Source organism: Emydura macquarii, unplaced genomic scaffold (assembly GCF_026122565.2).
Source record: "Emydura macquarii macquarii isolate MOO-44397 ecotype Brisbane River unplaced genomic scaffold, CSIRO-AGI_Emac_v2 contig_75, whole genome shotgun sequence".
Taxonomy (NCBI): Eukaryota; Metazoa; Chordata; order Testudines; family Chelidae; genus Emydura; species Emydura macquarii.
Genome location: NW_027130212.1, coordinates 7,305,021 through 7,328,747, shown reverse-complemented (window position 1 = coordinate 7,328,747; position 23,727 = coordinate 7,305,021). Strand labels below are relative to the sequence as shown.

The 23,727-nt window shown below is 38.8% G+C and overlaps 1 protein-coding gene across 1 annotated transcript in view; it reads right to left on the bottom strand.

Annotated features, from left to right (window-relative positions):
* The window catches only part of ROBO2 (roundabout guidance receptor 2), a 583,446-nt gene extending 560,397 nt beyond the window's left edge, over positions 1 to 23,049 (bottom strand). The window contains exon 1 of the mRNA XM_067543334.1: positions 22,515 to 23,049. Coding sequence (XP_067399435.1) covers positions 22,515 to 22,569 — 55 coding nt within the window. The 5' untranslated portion in view covers positions 22,570 to 23,049. The remainder of the gene's footprint in view (positions 1 to 22,514) is intronic.
* Positions 23,050 to 23,727: the final 678 nt, after the last annotated feature.

Genomic DNA, 23,727 nt, shown 5'->3' with positions numbered 1-23,727 from the left:
ACAGTAAGCCAGTCATTTTTGGAAACTAATCAGTTGTACTAATGGGTTATCCTTGTAAACAAATACTTATTTCAGCTCTAGAAAATAATTGTGTCTATTTGCCTGTTCATTACCTATATGGAGATCATTAATATTTTGTGACTCTGAAATCACAGGTCAAATCCAATACTTTACTGTGAAGCTAAGGGAAACTAGTTTTGACCAAAATATGACATGACTTTCAATTCCTATTAGGTTACGTATTTAGAATGACCACATTATGGTTAGAGCAATAACTTTACCCATAACTTGTTTAAACATACTTAACTGCCTGTCTAATTTTATATTGGATCCAATCAAGGTGATATGCTCTGCTGTAAGTAACATCTTTATATTTCCATAAAAGACAAAATAATACTTATAAATTACAGCACCTCAGTGATATCATTAATTACAATGATATATATATATCAGGCAATGAGCATTGATTTCTACTACACAGCAGTACTGTACATTTGAGAGAGCATACAACAGTTGCATCGATCTCTGTCAATGGGCCAAATCACAGGGTGCGCTATGTGAGATGAGAAAGTCCAAAGCAGCTAAAAAATGTGTGTTTGCTGCAGAGGACTAAAACAGTCAAAACCCTAAGCAGTGAGGTCTAACTGCAAAGTTCTCTATGCTGAGTCACTGCAGCTGACTGAAGAGGGACAGTTGGGAGGTCATTAGGAGGCAATGGTTCCATGCACAGCATAGATCTTCTAGGACAAAGCTAATGAGAGGAGAGCAGCAAGACACACCATGTCTGCCTTCTTCCCCCAATTAACAGTAGTAGCAGCAGCTCCAGTCCCCACCATCCCAGTTGCACTGAAAGAGGTTGATTGGGGTTGGGTAATCTGTCCCTTAGCCCCATTACATTTCAGTACTGAGCAAAGTCCTTTTACTTGAGTTTGGCTTAGTTTTCCAACATTTCAGAAACTGTTTGACACCCAGATGATAGGGTAATTGGTGTGCCTAGAAAGAAATGTGGAGACAGGGAAAAGCATGGCCCAAAGTCAATAAAACATTTAAGAATGAATACTTTGTATTTGCTTCACAGCTACTATAAAACTGTTTTTGCATTTCTAATTTCTCAACAGAAGTCTATGGCCATTTGAATTTATTTAGCTTTTGCAAAGTCCAATTAATAGTTCAACTTCCTTCACCATCACTTTCTTAGGCCCTGTTTGCAGAGGAAAGGTGGCAGAAGCTAGCCCTCTTTAACTAAAATCCTTTGGTAAAACAACAATTTAAGAGATTGCCATCAGGGCCCAGAGCCTGTTCGTCTGTCATGTCTATCTGCCCAGTGATCATACTTCGAGTGCCAGCTGCTGAAAAACAGCCAATCAATAACTACAGCATGAGATAAAAATATCAGAAGTGCATCTACTAAAATTACAAATCAAGTGATATAAAATAATAAGAAAAATTATTAGGACAAATGTGCAAAATGATTTTCTGAGCAACAACCAAGGTTCCTTTTCCTTTATTTTTTAATGTTTCCATGTGATGTCTTTATTAACAAATCCTCCGTGTAAAGTTAATCCCTTTTAGCTACTTAGGGCTTACAACAGCTCCCATCTCCCATTCCTGCCAATATGTTATGCAGATGATACAGTAACAGCCTGTACAAGATATGTATTTTATTAAATCTGTTCACCTATAAATAATTACCACAAAATTATATTGAGCAACTAGTGCTAGAAATTAAATAACTAGACAGTTTACTCAGTGTGAATCATGAAGGATGCCAGTTCATTATCATGCGATATTTCTTTTAAACTGAATTCTCAAATTCAAGTTGAATGTTGTCAAATACACAATGGCATTTGATCTAGTGTCTACTGTAAATATTTTATTTATTCAGATTTAAGGTAAACATGCTAAATTGCTTATTTTGCTGCCTCATTATAATTAGAAGTACAGACAGGTTCACTACATTTTCTAAGCACAAGAGAACATAGCAGAGAAGTGTTTTGTCCTATGTACTCATGAACATTGTATGCAGGTAAAGTAGTCTCTCTCTCTGTCTAGTCACTTTGAAGTTACATATTTACCTTATAAACATGTACATGCAGAAAAACATATGTTATACTGATTGAAAATTTTCCATGAAAACATTTTTCAATGGGAAATGGGAAAATGACAAAGAGAAATTTTCACAAAAATTTTCATCAAAAATGTGTTTTCATCAAAAACAGAAACCCTGAAATCAAAAATAACTCTTTTTCCTTTCTTCTTTTTTTCTTCTTCTTTTCGCAACCTGTTTTCAACAACGACTCAAGAAATTTTGATGGAAACTCAAAAAATTTTATTGTCTTTGAATTTTTTTTATAAGAATATTTTTCCTCCTGATTAGCTCACACATAATATATACAAAAACTGATTGTGTTTAGATAGCTTCCATCTTCCCCTTGTCTTTGTAAGCTGCTTCTGTTGGGGACATTAAAAAAAAAGAACTAAAATCTGTGTGTGTATTATAGTCCCTGACAATTTTTCTGGTTCTTGTGTTCTATAATCTCAGCCTCTCTCTTATCCTGTCTTTTTAAGGTAGTAGCTTCATGGGGAAGGGGTAGTCTCTGCTTTGTGTTAAACAGCACTTAATATAATGAGGGCTCAATCGGATCGAGTCCTCTGGGTACTACTATTAAACAAAGGTAAAGAAGACTGTGCCTTGGTCATAATGTAGTCACAATAGAAAGACTCCTTTCCACTCCCTGCACTGCCTCAGCTCAAGCTGGAGGAGGGGAAAAAGTAGGGAAGTAAGGATGTATCCTCACCCGCCAGGCAAGTTGACAAGGAACGGGTTGAGCCATGGCTCAATACCCCTAGTGCATCAGCCAGCATGAGCAAGTCTGACAAGAGAAGAAATCCTCCAAAGGAGGAGTGACACAGATTACTTTCCCCTAGGAGCAAGAGAAGAGCATGGAAGGAACTGAGATTTCTAGGGCTCCTCCTGCGGCTCCATATTCCAGCTCAATCTCACCCTTAATAAATAATAATATAAATTGTACTAATCTACATTTCTCTCCATGTCTCTCTCTTCTCATAAAGGTCAGAAGACCATCATGGAAGTGTTAAGATAACTGTCATTAAGCCATGATAAATTACTTTGTTTCTGTCTTTAATGTCTCTGAACATTTGAACTCTTGAAGCTTATGAGGCACTACATAAGACTCTGGAATTATATTCATTCACTTATTTATTTATTTTTTATTATAAAAATGTGGAATTAAAAAGAGCACCTATCACTTGCTTTAAGCGCCTTCGACATCATTTTAAATACAGACAGTATTGGATTTTCTTCATAGACCTGACAATGACCTTAACCCTGACCCAGAGTGAGCGTCTTTCTAAGCAGTAAGAAATAGTTCATTTTCAATGCCATCTCAGTCCTAAGAGAATGCCAATTATGCCAAGTTTGCAGAAACAGATGTATGGTGATTTTGTAATATAGACTACTTTACACCAGGGACAAAGCTGAAACCATTCATCTTAATTTACTTAGGACCTAAGGCTTAATTTGAACTATGGCCTCAAAGGTGAAAGGCCATTGCTTTATCCAATAATCTACCCATATGTGTTATTTGCAATAAATATAAACCATCCAGTTTTACATATGTTTTCTACAGAGAGCTACTCTTTTTTTACCGCACAAATTATAGATTTCCATGTAATGTTATACGCCCACATGTATGGAAATATGTCATGTGTATTAAAAAAGATTATTTGTGCTATTTTATCAGTGGTTAAATTTGCCAAACATTGTGTATGACATTTAATAAAGATGGGCAATTGCTAAAACGACAATACCTAACCAATATTAGGCATGATGACAATTGATTGAACTTCCCCAACTTAGGCACCCATTTCTACTTACAAATAGTCTAATAATAACCGGCAACACCAGATTTAAAAAAGCAGCCTAGATGCTTACTGAATTTGAGGGCATTTTTTAAATATACCAACCAAAGTAGCACTGTAGCACATTTAGGGATAAGGATTCTGGAATAAAAGAAAAAGGTAAGATTAATTTTAGATTAAACTATCAAAAATAAGCTCGAGGCAAACTTTTATTTAAAACTCTCGGTCACTTTAAAATCACCATCAAAATATTAGTGCCACTTCAAACCTGGCTTTGTGCAAACCACACCCACTCAAAGTGGAACTCCATCTATTAGGAGGCACGGGGCAAGCTTCTCCACATAGTTCTGTCAATTAACAAGCCACCCTGGCCCACAACATTGTTTGTTCAAGTCTTGGGCCTTTTTTATTTAAAAATTGAGAACTTTGTGAAATCCTATACCTATAGTGATATTGCCATATATGCAAATAATAAATATACTAGACTAGAAAACAAGGGCCAAAGACTGGCCCACAGCTGGGTGGCACAAAGGGAGTATAAACCTGCTTTAACATGGAAGCTGCAGATTCCACCCATCTGGCATAATGCTCAGATGCTGTAGAGCTGGTATAGTTCATCTTATGTCACTGTGCCCCAGCCCCTCCACAGCACAAAGGAGTGGGAGTTGGAGTGGGCATGTCTCTCTCGGACAATTGCTAGGCAGCATAACAAGCACTTGGGTACTGTTATAAACTAGTGCAAGTTAGAGAAGCTCTGCTAAGGCTCTAACTTGTACCTTAGCTTTGAGAAAAAACAGTGGGCTCTGTGTTGAGTGTAATTTATCCAGACTGAAGAATCAATCCCCTACTTTTTATTTGCGACCTAATATCAATTTTAAACTCAGCAGTTGAGATATAACTTGAATCCACCTCTCCCCTTAGCACTCTCTTTTAATTTTATATTTTATGTTTGTTATGTTTTTTATACATCAATACATAGACTGCAGTCATATCTACATGGTCATGATTCCAGTTGTATTAATTTGAAAACTTACCTCTTTCAGTTCATGATCGTACAAGACAACCTTCTTTTGCCTCATAGAAAAGATAGGGGTTTTCACTGTTTGGTGGCTTAGGAAAAACAGCTTTTTATCATTTCTCTCTACACTTACGATGCTATTTAAAACTAAAATTTTATATTTAGGGTAATTATCAGATATTAATGATATCCTAGCATTTGCAGATGTGAGTGGTACAGAAGTGAAAAATGAAATAGAAGTTTTAAAAATCTTTCAGGAGAGTCTTATGCTTAGATAATGACCAAGCACTCGTATTTGTTAATCGTTAAGATTAGTAGTATATGGATTCCATTCTACTCAGAGATTTTTTTTAACCAAGATTACAAGGCAAAGTAAGTTATGATGCAAGTAATCAACTTTATACGTATTTTTCCAAATGTACCTAAAATTTATAACTGGTTTGAGAATCTTTATTTTTTTAACTTCTATTTGTGATTTTGAATTACTGACCTATAGTTACAAAGGTTTATCTTAGGCCATAAAGTCTTGGTTCAGACAAAGACAAAGAAAAAAACCTTTACTTGAAGACTCTCCATTACTTACAAGGAGATTTAGAAGTCTAACAATTTCAAGCCTCTGATCAAAATCAACTGAGCAGAACAATTTCCTCATTAATCCTTCTCAATAATCTAATTTGCCATTATTCTGCAGCTACTATCACAGGGTTTATCCAAATCTACTTTGTTTAGACCATATGAAAAGGATTAAAATGAACATATATATGCATTAAAAGTGAACAGATAAGTCATGTATTTGACCTAACCAAATATTTAATATCCATAATACTTGAAATCAGTAAATATCTTACCATAAAGGAAAAAACATCAAACATCCTGTTAATTCTCTGTTGGTAAAAAGTAGGACTTACTTTGTTGACAGTATTCCAGATTCTATCATGTCGAGCTTCATAAAAATTTCCTGTCTACCTCTGAAGAATCTCATAGAATTACAGGAAAAGTGGCCAGAGCATGCCAGATGGCAGGAATACTATGTTTTAGAAGGAACAATTCCCCATGGAGCTTTCAAAAATGGAATCCAAATCTATTGCCATTGCAAGTTGCTTTACACATTTTATTTTGCCACAAAATACTATCAAGGATGAATGGTTTCAGAATTACTCCAATGAGACATAAAATGAGGTAACACCTCAAAAATCCTGGTCAGCATCAAAGATACTTCTGGCTCATTACTTGACATTTTTGTCTTTCAATACTATGTCTGTTTTCTAAGAGGAGGTAACTGGTTAGCTCCTCACAGCAAAGCATGAAACATTATCTTTGTTTTTTCCCTTGATGGAAAGGAGGGTTAGGGCTATTAATATTATCATCTTGGGTACCTGATCTATGTACACTCATGGGGTATGCCTGCACTGCAGCTGTGAGCATGCTTCCCAGAGCAGGGACAGACACACTAGCTCTGCTCCAACTAACACACTAAAAATAGCAGCACAGCATGGGTGGCATCTTAGAATAGCCACCTCAGTACAAACCTGAACCCTAGGGGTACGTACTGGGTGGCTAGCCCAAGCCACCGCCCACCCTAGCTCCAGCTATACTACTGTTTTTAGCACACTAGCTTGAGCAGAGCTAGTACAAGGCTATCTACCCGCACTGGGAAGCAGAAGTGTCAACACACTCAGAGTTAAGAATTCCGTTCTTTTTATCTAATCCCTGCTATTTTCGCTATCAGTGGCTGAAGCCTACCAGACCTTAACAAAATAAAATTCCTTCCATCACTGGCAAAGAGAAATGACGGAGCCAGTCCAACTTTTTAAGAGAACATTATTAAAACCATAGCTGCATTTGAACATTTTTGGAAGGGAGTAGAATAAAGCAATGAGATGTCTGAGGAATAGCTATTTATTTTTCAACTCTGTGATTTTTGCCCTTTAAAGTTTGTTCAGGCTGATCTTTTCTTACTGCAACTGCTATTCCAACATTTTATAACTTCCTTGAACTATACCCTCATGTATTTGGAAAATGCTTATAAAACATATTCTATAATCTCTCCTTTGAAGGCAAGATAATATTGTTTAGTCATTTGCACTGACAACTCAGCTACTGTTCCCAGCCTTTAAACATGGATCACAAATATTTTAACAGGATTGTTCAGTTTTTTTGCTTAATATTTTCTAACCCCTAAATACCCTGTGGATTATTTTAAGGATTGTAAGTAATGGTTTGGCTTGTATGTTAAAGGAGGGAGAAAAAGAAACATACAATATGTTTGCAGTTTTCAAGAATAACTGTTGTGGCCATATGCACTAAAGTTGCCGGCTGATTTGTACCTCTGCATTAAAAAAATCTAGTTAAGTCATATTACAATGGAAGTCCAACAATCTCCCATCAAGTTATAATATAAAATGCTTTAACACACACACTGCAAAACACAAACCTCACAGTTCATATTCATCTTAAGTCCCTTTTGCAATACTCAGATAGTATGGGGGGGGGGTGTTATCAGTACACACATTATAGAACTTAAAAATTATAGAACTTAAAAAACAATAATCCTAGATTTTTTAACCCTCTTTTGACTTTAGAGTCCTATGTGAGTTTTAGGACCTACACACCAAAGATCAAATCTCTGGCCATTAGTTTACTGTAGCTTTAAGAATTGCTTGTATAAAGAAGATTAAGTTATATCCCCAAGTAGTCAACATACAGGTTGAACAGCTTTGATCTAGCATTCCAGTATTTTAACTTCTTGTGTCACTGCTGAACTCTAACTCGCTTCCAAATAGACTTGGTCAAAGCTAGCTCTAAAAATCCCTAACCAGTTTAAAACTCAACGTTTAAATGTTTTTTCCAGGACACACATGTAGACGTACTATTATGAACCTATGAGCTCTGACAAGCTAAGCAGACAGGGACAGTCGTACTTGAATAGAAGACCGTGGAAGAACACCCAAGATGCTGCCGGATGTGGTATTAATGATTCACTAGGTAGCAATCTTCCCACTGGGTCAATACTAAAATCAGCCTCCCAGCTTCACCACACACACTAAAGACCAGAGAGCTGTTTCTTTGAAATGTTAAACCAAGTTCTGGACCACTTGTAATTAAACACAGAAAGACATTTAAAAAATATGGGTAGTCAGATTCCTGTCTCAGCCAAATTCCAAATTCTGGGAACTACATTTTATCTACCAAAATTGCCCTTGCAATCCTACTTACATATGGTATTCTACATGTCCTATTCTGAACAGGTGAGCCAGTTTTCTGTGCACTCCTGAACATTTGCTGTCCTCCACTGCAGAGGTGGCTGCATTTTAGTGGCAAGAGAAGTAAGCGCTGTGTATGGTTCATATAACAGTTAATAAGAAATGCAGAGTGCCTCCATGCACCTCAGTTTCCCTAACTGTACAATGTAGATAAAAATAATATTACACCATCCGCCTGACAGGAACGTGTTGGTATTTAATCTCTTAGGGCTAGATCATCCCTAGTTCTTATGTGGCCATACAAGGAGAATAGGAAGGAATAAGAATTTCCTCACCCGCCTGCAGGGCCACATACTTGGATCACAGTTCTAGGGGCTGCACACCCAGTGCCCCCATGGAAGCAATGGAATGAGGCATGGGCAGACCATAGACTGAGCCATGGCTCTAAATCTTCCCCCTAAGGTACCAACCAACAGAGTCAACTGCACGAGAGGTGGAGGATGCTGTACCTATACAGAACTATTGCAAATTATTCCTCCATCCTGCTCCAAATGGAGGCCCAGAAGGCATTGTGTCTCTCTCAGGCACATCTTCAGGGGCTCCCCTCAGGGCAATATAACTATGCACCATGCTACTCTGGGCGCTTGGAAACAGCACGATATAGACCTTAAAGGTTGTAAAGCACTAGGGGACTGTTGGAAGGAGTGTGCTATGTATGGCCTAAGTAGCAGTATTAGTATATCAGTACCCAGTCCTGCAAACCCTTCTAGCACAGTGCTTTCTAGTGGGGTCATTCCACTGAAGTCAACTGATAAGTGCCTTGCAATGAAAACTATTATATAAAAGCAATATATTTTTAATATATACACACACACATATATAAATACACACACTAAAACGTACCTACACATTCAAAATACCTTGTTTACACACCCCCACACATCCCTTCTGAGAGAACCTCCCAGAAAATCAGAATCATCACCAAGGCAGAATGTGTAGGTGAACTCTTAAATAATGCATCCAACGAAGTGGAAAGCTTATGCCCAAATAAATTTGTTAGTCTTTAAGGTGCCACGGGACTCTCGCTGTTTTTCTTAAATAATGATTTTTTCTGTCCCTTTCATGCCACTATGGAATCCTGAATCATTCCTCGTTTGATTAATGCCACTGTGGTGTTTTTCCTGTCTGTAGTCAGCAGTCCGCAAACACACTGCAGCCTGGCAAGACAGTGGGATTAAACTGCAGAAGAGCAACATCAGCTGGCAACACTGAGAACGCTCTTCTGTGTCTGACCTATCCCATTTTCTGCTTCCGCATATTATTCCATGCATATTTGTTATATATAGTTAAACATTTCCCTAATATTAGAAGTTAGACTCCTTAGCACAGGCATAAAGTGTTCTTTGTAAGGAAACAGTCAGCCTATATTTGAAAGAGAAATAAATTTAGTCTTCATGCTGTTATAGACACAGGGCTGCTCTATTTACAGGTTGATATTATGCTGCCTACTGTTGACTATAGCTTTAACTACATTGCTATTAGAGCTAATTGCCAATTGTCTTCATTAAAATGGACACAGTCCCGGTGAATCTTCTTTTATCGAACAGTCTTGTGATTACAGCTGTATGTTTAATTTTAAGTCAATCTCTTAAACTCTGTGTAATTAAAAAACAAACATCAAACTCCATTTTCAGCATTGCCCTTCTACATTAAAGAAACATCGTGCACTCACGGGGTGAAGTCCTGGTCCCAATGAAATCACTGACAAATTCCCATGGATTTCCAAGGGGTCAGGATTTCAAGCACTATCATGCCAGAGACTACAAGCAATACCTACAATCTACTGATAGCAATACTAATTCATCAGCATTAGAAATATCAATATTAAATTCAAGTCTATATAACTATAAACATTTGCCCCAAAAATATTAATGGTACAAACTTTTAAGAAACTCCATATACTAACGTCATCTTGGGAGTAATGACATTGACTTTAATGGAGTTATATCGGAGATTGTTTTGGACTTAAGTACTTTCTTGCATTCCTTTTATATAAGCAGAATGGTCAGTCTGTAGCTAACGTTGCCTGACACTCTCCATCAGAATATCCTAAACTCATTTGTTTATAACATTGCAAAAACTTTAACCCATTTGAACTGAAATTTCCTATGCCAGAGTCTGCCTCGATTTATTTATTTTATTTTTGTAAACTGCTGCAAAAATGGTTCAGTCATTTGCCAGAGCAAGATTAAGGGGAAAAATACATTGTTTTTGCCTATGTTAAAAAATTATTAGAATTATTTCATTGAGAATCTCTAGCTCCTCTATGTTTCAAAGCAGGGACTTAAAATTTGGAATGGGTCACCCTAGGGCCAGGAATGCACGTTTTGCCATCCCCATGCAAAAATACCCATTTGGGTGAGTTATAAACCTCTGAAACATCAGCATTTGCACATGCCCAGAAGATGTTTGTTAGAGCGTGGGAGCAAAATTCTCCCAATAGTCTGTCTCTACTGAGCATGCTCACTCACAAGCTGGTGAAGGAGAAAAATAACAGGAGGTGGCAACAGGAGCTGGAGGACATGGAACAGAAGGGGACATTCTGATGGGAAAAAGACATGCTAGCAGACAGGGACAGAGGGAGAAGGGATAGAAACAGCACACTCCCCTCCACAAACTGGAATCGAACTCATAGTCCCAACGTTTTTCTATAGTCAGCAAAAGTGTGCATCTCATCCCCTTTCAGAAGCTGACCAGGAAAGAGGATAAGAGCTTGCTACCAGTCACAGAGATAACTCAAGTGGCAGAGGTCTGGGAGATGGATTTAGTAGTTCCAAGCCTACTAATGAACCATGTGGGTATCAGTATAATGGAATGTGGTTTTTTCAGTTGGTTTTTTTAAAAATCTAGAAAATTACACACAAAATAATATGGGTAAAGAAAATTAAAGTGGCAAAGCACTTGAAAGTTATGAAATGCCAGGATTAAAGGTTGCCCACACAACATTAATTTGGCTATCTTGTGCTACAGTCTTTGATCACATACTCTATTTAATATTTACTCTGGAAAAGAATTCTCTCTGGGGATAAATCAGGACTGTGTAGTGAAGGAGACAGCTGTCTGTAGGACCTCTGCTTCATTTTTGGGGAAGTTGGAAGGTGTGTGGTGAATAAGAGGGGACTGCAGGAAGAGCAAGGAAGATCTCATGGTTAAGGTAGTTCAGTGCTGCCCTGGAGAACTGGATTCTAGCCCTGCCTCTGCCACAGAGTCCATAGGGTGATATTGGGCAGTCTCCAGAGCCAAAATGTTCACAGCTGAATGTTGCCAGCCAACCACTGTCCTAGTACCTATAAAGATAACTCACCAATAAAACAAAATCATTGTTACCCGGATTTACTTTTGCACTGCAAAATGAGCATATAAACAATACAGATCCTCCTGCAATTTACCTGGCCAAATTCCGTCCATAAGCATATGCTGTCTTCATGGAAGTACCCGTGTAAAATCAGTGGTGATGTAAATGGCATTCTAAATGTCTGTGGGTAGCAGGAAAAGCCACTGACAGTAGAGTGTAACATGAAAAAAACTCCCTCTAATTTAACTTACATCTGGGTCATCTGCAGCTCTTCCAGAGGGCAAATACAGCCTTGACCTGAACAGGCACAAATCACAGAGATTTACGCCAGGACTGAATCTGTTACCTAGAGGTAATCTGGTACCCTCAGAAATAAGGATAAATTGTACCTATTCTGCTCAAGCACTGAACAACAGATTGGTAGAAGTTACACTAGTTTTCCCATTTACACCATCACTTATGTCACCACTGAAACTGGCCTTACATTTCTTTATGATCACTAAAATGAGTAACCAAGACATTCCAAATTCATAATAAGATCCCTTACCAGCATATGGTTCTGCACCTCAATTACTAGCTTTCTTGGTAAGAAATTATACATAGGGCTGTTCTAATTCCAGTCAGTCATCAGTTCTGCAGCACAATTCATAATTGTTTGTAGTCATATGGTCTCTTCTTCGTAGGACAGCACTTGAGAAACTCTTTGTAGCTTTCTCTTCGCAAAAATCTTGAGATAACTGTAACAAGGTTTTCATTATGCAAACCAAGCAAACAGACTGTCTAAGCATTCTGCAATCTATTTAAAGTGGGAATGGCCAGAATTATGACTACTAAATCAATTTTTCCAATTAATAGGCATCTGACTGTATAGCCATACAATATAGTGCAACCCTGGCACGACATTTTAGGGGCATCCAAAAATGTTTGGCTAACATATGTTTCAGATCATTTCGGGAGGTACCGGTTAAGTGATTCACACCAGGGTACAGGACTGAGTCAGATAAAACAGAGTTTTGAATTGAAAGGGCTTTGCATAAAAAGGGCTGTACTGTAGCATGTTAATAATTTTGTCCTTTTAGTTTTCACTAAATTGGATATGCCACTATTTGAAATCTTAAAATATGCCTCAAGAGAGCGACCTACGTTTCAGTTTGAGAAAATTCTTTGCAAACAGTTCCATAGTATGCAGTCAGAATCTAGGCTGAAAACTGGCAGAACCAGTATGAAGACCTTTCTGAGTGCCTTTTACCCCAGCAAAAACAGAAGGTATTAATCACTCAACTTAAAAGGCAGCTGACTGAAGCTATTCATTGAGTTGTGCATTGTCATGAATGTGGCCCCATGAATAACTCTCAACCCCTTTTTTTGTTTCTCTGAGTGGTCTCTCAGCAGCACAACTTTTTCCCCCTCTCTGAAAGGCTTATATAGGATGGTTGAAAAGAAGCAGTATTGGTAAAAACAAAAGTTTTTGAAGAAAAAGTGGGAACAAAGTGGACCTATTAGAGACAACTCATGATTCATGGCCCATACTGTGCTTTGCGCCTCTCTCTACCTCAATACACCCTTTGGTTTTACTGCTGGATAACAGGCGGCCAGACCACTGCACTTCTCCTAGCAACCAATATCACTTAGGGAAAAAGGCATGTTGTCTGCTCAAAGGGGGAACAGAAGAATTTGGGGTCATACAAAGCCAGACACATGTTCTATTGCATTTGATCCTAAATTGATCGATTGTCAAAAAGGATTCAGTAAACACTAAACAATTCCGTTTTATGTGAATCTTAACAATCCATATTAACTAAATATCTATTTATCTACTTGTCAGACATTTCATTTTCCTTTAATTCAATGCTCCAGCAATCCCCATTATTATTTTTACAGTTTTTGCCTGTAATTGCACACATTCTCCTATGTTTCTAGAGATATTCTCTTTCACACAACCATGCACATACATACTTGAAGCACATTTTCAAAAGCAGAATTTTATAGCTAGTAGGCTTGTACACTGATTTTTTTTTTAAATCCCCATATTCCAAAAGCTTGGATTTTATCCTGTGTGGAGCTGAATTTTAAAAAACAAACTGTCTGGTTTTATTAGGTGCATGCCACATTGTGCTGCTTAGGAAGATGAAATGAGTTCATGTAGAAGAAAAGTGCAGAACAAATTTGTAGTTCATACATTCACATGAGTAGACACATCGTATTGACTGGCTTGAAATTTCTTAAGCTCCAGTCTGGAAATGTTTCAAATGCAATAGTTTGAGGCAAAAGTCCAATAATAGCCTATAGTTTTTCCTTCTCCAAGATTTACTTCTTTACAAAACGTTCACTACTTGATGACTGTCCCTGTTGTTGAAAGGTAAGTTAATGCACTGAAATTCATTTGTATCATATAACCGTATACCTGCAAAAATGAAAAAGAACACAGAGTCACTTTTTGTGCTGGCATAATTCTATTGATTTGAGTGGAGTTATAGTAGCAGAGAATTTGGTCCACTGTGTCTAGTTTAGTATTTCCTCCTCCCCCTTTCCAAAGCAAACTTCCACACTCTCTACAGCCTCACATCGCCTCCAGATTTAACATAGAATGCTATAGGTTAAAACTTCTATTTCCCTTTGTCCAATGAAGAAGTAGTACAGGCTGCAGAAGCATAAGGACCTTGAAAAACTGTATGGAATTACAGCTTTAAGATCCATGATTACAGGGCTTATGTACCATTAAAATACTTCTCATAACTACTACTTAATCTTGACATTTTCACAGCAGTAAAAATGTACTTCTGGTACTCCCAAATGAAGGATTCCTCTAGTCCACTTTGCATGAGAAAGACGTTGTCTGATGTAAGTTACCTGACACTTTGGTTTTAAAAAGGTTAAATTTATTCCACTCAGTTTCTCCTGCAATCAATGGCTAGTGATTAACAGAAGTCAACTACAGAGCTTACAGTGTTATACAACTTGCTGCTGGCCATTTATTCTTTCCATTATTTTGTCTGATGTACTTTTATGACAAGCACATTACTGATAAAGTCTACTTATGTTGGCACACTGCGCTGCAGTTGCATAGGCAATGCATAAATACATAGTAAAAGACCGTAAGCCACAACAGAAATGGTGGCTTGATCATGTAGGTAGTTGCTTCTTTCTGTAAGAAAAGATATTGTACTTTGAATCTTGGTACTTCAGTGTATTTCCATAGCTCAGGCCAAGAAAGCTTTTGCTCCAGTTAAACCCATCTTAGGAAATGAAGATGGGGAATGGTGACAATGACCCTGACTGATTTGGAAGAATGCTATGCCAGATCAATGCCTTGAGTGTAGAGCAGTGGTTCTCAATCAGGGGGTACGTGTCTTCCAGGGGGTACATCAAGTAATCTACATATTTGCCTAGTTTTACAACAGGCTACATAAAAAGCACTAGCAAAGTCAACACAAACTAAAATATCACACAGACAAAATGAGAAAGTAAGCAATTTTTCAGTAATAGTGTGCTGAGACACTGCTGTATTTTTATGTTTGATTTTGTAAGCAAGTAGTTTTTAAGTGAGGTGAAACTTGGGGGTATGCAAGCCAAATCAGACTCCTGAAAGGGGTACAGTAGTATGGAAAGTCTGAGCGCCACTGGTACGGAGCATTGGACTGGGACTCAGACAATCTGGGCTCAAATCCCAGCTCTCCCACTGGCCTCCTGTTGACCTTGGTCAAGTCATTTCAGCTCTCTTTGCCTCAGTTTCCCCATCTGTAAAATGGGGATAGTGATACCAACCTTCTTTGTAAAGCACTTAGAGATCTACTATGGAAATCTGCTATATAAGAGCCAGGTATTTATTAAATTATTATTGCCATGTAGCAGAAGTCTACTGGAACTGAAGAGGTACAATGATGTCTCGCTAACAAGGAGGGAGATGTGTCACACATCATGAAGTTTGCTCCAAACTGAACTTGAAATGGGGCATAATACAACATGGCCCTGCAAATACTGAGGTATGTGTATGAAAATGTTTTGTGATCTAGCAGCTGTAAAGTGCAATTGTAAGTTGCATTAGCATTTCCACTATTCCAGAGGAGTTGTGCACAATATACATAGTGAAAACTCAAAGCATACAATTTCACTTGGTTTCAGGCTTTGTGTCAAAACTCACACTGGGTTGACCAAAGGATTTTCTTATGTTCATGAACTTCAATTATCAGCAAACCTAGGCCAATTCATGCTTTCCTGTTGGAACTACGGAAAACACGTGCTGCCACAAAACCAGGTGAAATTCTGTGGTTTCAACTGAATTAAGCATTTGAAGTTTTGGGCTTTGTTTGAACTCAAAGTGAAACTCTGCTCATGAGAGGATGCTAGCAAATCCACCTGGGAACAAAACCAAAGAGAAAGTTAACAATACCTGGTGAAGCAAAACTGCTAACTTGTGCAGAGCTGTAGATAACAACAAAGAAACCATTTAACCAGATAAACAAACAGCCAAATAAAGGCTCAAAATCGAAAACAGATGCAGAAATTCAGTAATTTTTGCCAGCACGTTTTTAAATTAACATAGTCATATCACAATGGTCCATGGATTCTAAATAAGCATAATGGCTCCACATAGGCAACATCAGGTAATTGTGTGCATGAGTTTGGTGCAGTGTATGTGTTGTTATTGTTCACACACTGATTTGTATGAGGTATTCATTTTACAAAATGAAGTCAAGATTGTGATTGCTCTCATGTGACTGCATGATAGCACAGCCAGCGTGTTGAGCACAGAAGCCACTAAAAAGCTCTTTCCTGCTTTATGCACTCCCTCCCAGAGCAGGCATCAAGAACATGAGTGCCTATACAGTCTCAGTGCCAGGGAGAGAAAGTTGGTGAAGCTGAAGGTACTCCACACCTGTAATGAGGGTGTGATGGGATCCTGGCTATCCTGGTAAATCACGCCCCCTGACATTTGGAGGCTACTACTAGCACTATGGGGAGTTCATGCTGCACTTGTTAAAGGATGTAGTCATTGCAGGTCCTCAGCATGCTTCCCATAAATGTATTGTACCCCCAGCAGCTCTCAGAGGGGAAGGCACACCTAACTCAATAATGGCTGCAAAAGCCCCAATCTAGTCCTGACTACAGTATGCACTTCTCCAATGAGCTCTGCTTCAGAAGAGGAACTCAAGGCAAAAAGCCTGTCATTTCTGCCTTTTGTTTTCTCTCACTGGTGTGAATTACGATCAGAGTATCAAAAATTGACTTTGAATGCCTTGGTTTTAGTCAAGCTGGCATCAAAACTGCAATATCAAAATAAAGACCCTGTTGTCCTAAACTACTATGTATAACCTTTCAAATCTCAACCTGGACTCTTTGCTTACAGTAGATGAGAAAATAATACAGTAGATGAGAAAAATAATTCAGCAAACGAAGTCTGTGGACCAAAAATTAAAAATAAAAGGAAGACATTTTTTCTGACTAGTAGCTAAAGAAAAGGGGGGAGAGGGAAGAGATAATTAGTTTCAAAGTTTTCAATGCATGTTCATGCACTTGTTTCAAGTCTTACAGGTCATAATACTATTTATTCAGTTGGGAACCCTATGTTTACTCTGTTCTGAGCACCAGATGAAAAGTGATAACACGTCTGCCAGGGCTACAGAGATATAGCAACAGGTAAGTCACATTCACAGATGTCACATCCAGAAATAAAACAGTGCTTTATTTATACTGATACAAGATGCCAGCTCCATTTCAAGTCCCGCTGCAACTGTATCAATGGCGAAATTCTGATCAGGAATCAGGTCCTAAAGGAACAGGTCTTGTTTGTTTATTTTATACAATAATGGTAAGTATAAACAACAGAAGGGGAATGGTTTATTTTGTTGGAGAAAGGTCTGGAGGGAAGGACAGAAATTTACAACTTGCTTTCATTTTTGGACAAGAGCAGATATTTCATGGCGTGTACTAAGGAACAGGATTTGGGACTGAGACCAAGGATGACAAAAATAAGGCCTGATTTAGCAAATCCTAGTTCATGTACATAGTCCTATTCAAGTCAAGCAAACCACATTACATGAGTAAAGGTTTGCAGGATTGGGCCCTTTTTAAACCTCCCCCCAATGTTATTGCTTAAGTCAGGATTTAAGGTCAGATTTCTGCATTCTTTGCACACCCCAAATTCTAAAGGTATGCTGAGGGTGCATGAGGAAAAATCACAAGCGTAAGGACTGTGTACAGTGCTTTCCACAAAAACAAATATGTATTTCCACCAACACACACTCACATAGAAGGAAGAACATTTCTGCTTGAGGAAATAAAGCACTTATTTATTTGGCAAGTGTGAATCCTTTCCTCTGCAACATAAAATGGAGAGATTCCCATAGAAAAAAAGAAAGGAGCGCCAGTAAGTTAGCTTGCTGTCAAGAAATCAACATGATTTTTAAGCAATAGGCCAACTGCAATAATGGCACATCTACAAGCTTGGGATGGAAGGTGGGAAACCAGATGGTAGCCAAAGGAAGAGCAGCCTCTGCCATGTCAGTTGAGATAACAGAAAAAATCTGACAGCAGTGTGCCTGTTAGGATGGATAAAATGGAAAGTGCTGAATCTGTTAAGTAATATATTTAGCAGAGATCAACATTTGTATAGTAATTCCAGGGTAATAAATTGATAAAATGCATCAAGCTGCATTCACTTTAATAATTTAAACTAAACATTTCAGCAGTGGACAAAGCACGTTCTGGGCCATGCTGTGACCCTACATATAAATTCTTTGCCATCCCTGAATACTGAGTCCTAGAAGCACAGTTACTGGATGGCCTATTCAGAAGGCATCCCAACAAGCCCGCACTGTCTCTTCTCCCCTGAATTTCCCTTCATGCTTCTCTCACTTTTTAAATAGATTTTTGAAGCCTGCCAACTTGTTTGGTTACAGCCCATTAATCCATTAATCTGTTGTATTGCTAAAATGACACTTCCAGAAGCAACACTGCCAGCTCCCTACACAGAAGACTACTTCTGCAAGGATTGATCTAATGATACATGCAATCCACTGAGCTGTTGCAAAAGAAATAGGATAGAAATTTTAAAAAATAACTGCTTGTACCATATCCTTTTATTGTGCACCAAGATGAGTTTATCTAAAACAGGAAAGAAACAGATTCCCTAGGAAAAGACATTGCCTTTCAGACATACGCTCACATTCTCACTCATTTTTGGAAATGCTACTGCAACATGATAATTTTCTCATCTCCCCTCTTTGAACATGGATGTATCCTGCTGTGATAGCTAATTTCTGTACAGGAAGTAGAGAAAGCAAAATATTAAGTTCTCAGTTTTGCAAAGCAGTCAAGCACATAAATTCATCCCTATTCAATTAAACCTTTAAGCACATGCTTAAATCCTAATAACTTCAATAGGACTTTGAATCAATAGAGCTAAAACATGTGCTTAAATGCTTTGCTGAATCTGGGCCTAAGGAAGGAAAAGCCACTGAGAGGAAAGAAAGATGCAAACTGTATATTTAAACAGCACTTTACTCTTAATGCATTAAAATGCATACATTCCACAGAATCAAAGGTTATCCATCAACAGGAAAACCACGAGAGATCAAGACCCTGTCAACACAAATACCCATTGGAAGAATATATTCTAGCTTTATATGTAATCTGTGTCTTCTGATGGGCAAGTGTGATTGGGATGAGGCCACAGATGTTAACCCTACTGTTAAAAAAAGGAGGATTAGGCAAAAGGGAGGCAGAATGCTTGAACTTCCATTTTAGATACATATTCTTTATTTAGAAATTAAATGTCTAAAAATATTTACCTCCAGAATTATAGGGGAACATAAACTTGAGCTTCACGTATAGCATTAATTGTACATGTGTTTATAGAACACTATTGATCAAATGAAAGTGTTCCACTTGCAGCTTCCAATGGGACAATGGATTAAACTTAGTCTTGGTATGAAAAGTTGCAACTTCCATTGAGGCAGAGTTGCACAAAGGCTCAATGTGGCCCAGTAAGAATATTGTGTAGGGCTTAATGTTCATGTGTAATTATAGCTATTTACAAACTAGAATGGTCTTTATTGCTATTGGTCTTTGCTGCTATTTTTCAAATCATTAGTGAAGCTTGAAAGAGAGAAACCAATTAAAGAAAATTACGTAGAATCAGCAGTTTTAACCCTGACTTCAACCGGTTTACTTTTGGATGTATGCACTGTGGTAAAAGATACATTTCATTCTTTCAGAATTGGACCCAACATTGATTGCCAAGTGGAAAAAAGGGGAATTACTGTTATTACCTGAGCAAACTGAAAAGGATATGGGCAGGACTGCAGGAAAATCATCAGCACAATAAAAATCACACATTTTCTGCCATTCTCATGGAGCTCTGCAATTTTCAGGTATAACAAAAGCATAAAGAAAAAATAACTTTACCAGAAAAATTACTATCTAAATCTGCACCCCTATCATAGCACTGTGTAATGCTACCTGTAAGCCACTGAACAAAACTAATGTCACAGCAAGGGAAGGAATAGCCATTATGTCTCAACCACTACCGGATACTTTCTTGGCCTGAATTTCAAGTGGAGAAAGTAAGTAAGTTAAGAGTAAGCCTTTAAGGAGGAGAAAAAGAAGAAAAAACAACCATGGCCTTAGCAACCAAATGGATGCTGACATAAGTTTTGTTTTATTTCTAACAATTTTTTATTTTTTTTTCTAAGCAACAAATCAATTATCCCCAAATGTGTGTGCGCTTCATTATAATTGTCTTTAATGTTGTGTGTAATACCTTTTTTCAAAGCAACTGGTGGCACCATGTTACCCTAGTATGCTACCATAACAACTATGCATCCATGGGGGCAAAAGTGACAACGTGCCAAGATTGAATGTCAGTGTTTCTTCACAGTTACTTGTTAGTCATTTTGACAATAAGGGCTTATCTGCATTTTGTCATGATGTGCTATCCACAAAGCATTACACAACAGTATTTTTTTAAAGCCCGTTAACGTAGGCAATGTTGACACTGCCCCTGCAGTATCGTCTTCTGAAACAAGAGAGAGACATCTATTTTTGGTAATTTTGTATCATTAGTGGTTCAGCGCTGACTCAGTTATCTGCTTCACCTGCCCGCTACCTTGTCCTACAATGCTAAATCAAAACAAAGATTCTAGTTGTGTTCCCCATGACAAAAACAGAATAAATTATGTCTTGCTTCTGTAGTTCCAGCAAGCTGGTTAATTGCATTTGTTTCATATACCTCCAAACAGCCTGGTACATGCATTACATTCTGTAGCACCAAGCTCCTCTGGTTCACTCTGTCACTTCCACTGAGCACTTTAATTGTATTCTCTACCAGAGACAGTTTTTAAACACTTACTAATATTTACATTTCTGCAGGCTGGTGTTTACAATTTTACAGTTACACACACACACACACACACACACACACAATATTGGTTACCTTAGATTTGTGAATTGTGGTATATTTCATAGGAAAAAATCCCATCCCTGTAACAAATGATGCTAGAGGTAGGTGTTTTATCAAATTCTTTTATTGTGAGATGCTGCTTGCTGGTTAGGATGTACATACCTTATGCAGAAACTTATTTTCTTATCAACAGACCAAACTGATTGAAGTCAATTGCAAGGCACATTATCTAATATTGACTCATGTGAAGCAATACTTTCATGTCTCCTATTCTTAGTTTTGGATTTGTGTGTTTTGCCTACTGGCTTCCTGTTGGGCAGAGATATTCGAGCTGCCTATGATGGCAAACAATTTCTACAGTAGTAAAATGAAGTGATATTATGTTCATAGAGAGGCCTCACTTTGATTCTGATATACTAAATGTTTTTAAGTAGCAGCTTCCTGGAATAAAGTTTGCTCCCACAGATGGCCAGTGTCTCATACACTGAATTGAGCTAGTGTCCAAAAGCTTGTTTAAAGTTAAGATCCAACTGATCAAAATTAGACTGATACCAAATGTTTGGCTATCACCCCCCTCCCCACACACACACACACACACACACACACAAAGACGACTGGTTGTTATATGCATATGATCTCTAATTGTGTGCATACAAATACTGTAACATATTATGTATTTCTGTACTGTGCAGCATAGCACCAATCCACGGGGTTTTTTAAGTGTTTCAGTCCTATCCTTTTATCAAGGTCTCTGCCCTATTAAGTTACTGTCTGTTTCCATATAATCCTGATTTAATCTTTTTTACCCCCAGCTTCCTTTACTTGACCACCACAACAAGCACGGTAACACAATCCCAAAAGAAACCTTCTCCAAAATGCTGCTGAGTTTAATGACAAAATTATCCTAGGATAATTGCTAAAGAGACAGAAGCTGAACAAAAGACAAAAAACCTAAGCAACAGTATTTGCCTTGACAGACTAGGGGGAGACACCTACAGCACCTGAACAGAATTCTCATTGTCTTTGAACACTCAAATCAGAGCTTTTTCCCAGTAGCCAGCCGGCCTTCAATACTGTACTTTTCTTTAGTCACACGACCCATTTGCACATTACTTTTTTGATGGTTTCACCCGACACCACATCTTACAGTCAGATTTCACACCCTTTAGTACATTCCACACTTGAGTGCATTCCCCTGCCTGCATCAGATACAAATGGATCATTTAGGAACTGGTAGCTACAAATTTCTAATTCACCTCACTTGACTCTAAGGAAAATAAGTTACCTTATTTTAAATCAGTCGATTATCTACCTAAAAGTTCAGAAAGAGGATCAGGCAAAATAACAGCAGTTGACACACAGTGGCACTTCCAAGACACTTACCACTGTGGGTTTTTCTCTCTCCTTTCTAGTTTACACTGATTTTTTCTATTCATGAACTATTTTCCATTAAGTTGGCAGATAGAAAGGACTGCTTATTGGAAACATATATGCTTCCCCCTTCTTTTTCTTAAATGTTATTTCTTTACCAGAAACAAACTTGAATTAGATCCTGTAATATTAAAGCTATCTAATTTCATCCATGTGCTGTCCCAGATCAGATTCAGATGAAGAGACATTCTGCAAAGTGATGAGATTTTTTTTTCTTGAACTTACCATAAACTTGAAAATATACAAATCCAAAGAGCAGCAGTGGCATCAGCAGACCCATTTTGACATATTAAAAGCAATCCAGATTGCTTGAGACACCAGAATGACCCCCCCAAAAGTACCCAAAAATATGAAGAGGTAGGTCCAAAAGTTTAGACTTTCCTAGCAGTTAATTAAAGTGAATGGGGCAATCTTGAAAGCAAAAGCCGCAGATGGAAATGTCTTGAATATGACACTTTTAGATCCATCCAGATTAGCAAAGAGAGCTCCAAAGGCTTCTGCTTTGCGCACACTGCCTCCAAAATTCCCACCAATCCAGCTCAAGCAGAGGAATTATTCAAGTGTGTCTAAGAGTCTCCTTAGGATCCATGGCAATCCAAAGCCAAGTTCTTTCTTCGGAAGACAAGAGGAAAATACTTGGGGAAAGGACCTGATTCCTAGAAAGTGGTCCACAAACTTCTCAGCACTTGGCAGGAAAAACATTGGTTGAGTTTGGCTATTTTGCCTCCCTCTCCCCCTCAGATCAGTTCAATCTGCAGAGTTCCTCTCTTTAACTTCCTTCAGGGCTGTTTAGGCAAATTCTGCAGCAGGGATTTCTTCCCTCAGCACCACCTCCCCACCCCAAAACAACCGCCCCCCCCCCCCCCAGTCCTAACTCTCCCTCCCGGCTAGAAATAAAGAGCAAACTGCTTGAGCCTAGTAACTCCAACGTGCGGCGGCGGCTGCTGCAGGCGGGTGAGAGCGCTGTGCGGCTGCGGCTGCGGCGCTGTTGTGAATGGGAAGGGCTCCGTGGAAAGAGCGGAGCTGGGCGGTGAGAATGTGTCAGGCACAGCGTGAGTCGGTGTCTGAGCGCAGCACCCTCCCGCTGCAGAGCTCGCCCAGGCGGCCCAGTCCTCCTCCTCCTCCTCGGGCGGCGGCGGCTGCGGCGGCCGCCCCAGCGACTTGCAAAGAAGGGGAGGAGAATGAGAGCGGCTCCCGGTCTGCCTGAGACGGGGAGGAGGTGGGGTGTGGACTAAACGGCGGCGCTCCACACCCACTCCTCGGGAGATGGGGGTGGCCCCGCAATTAGGCAGCTCTCGGCCCCTTTCTTTTCCACCCCCCGCCCGCCGCCTTTCCCCGCTGCATTAGGGACGGCGGGCATTTACAGGAGTGCCCCTCGCTGCGTCCTGTTTAATGGGCAGGTGAACGAGTTCCTGGCAGTATTCCCTAAGGAGTCCGC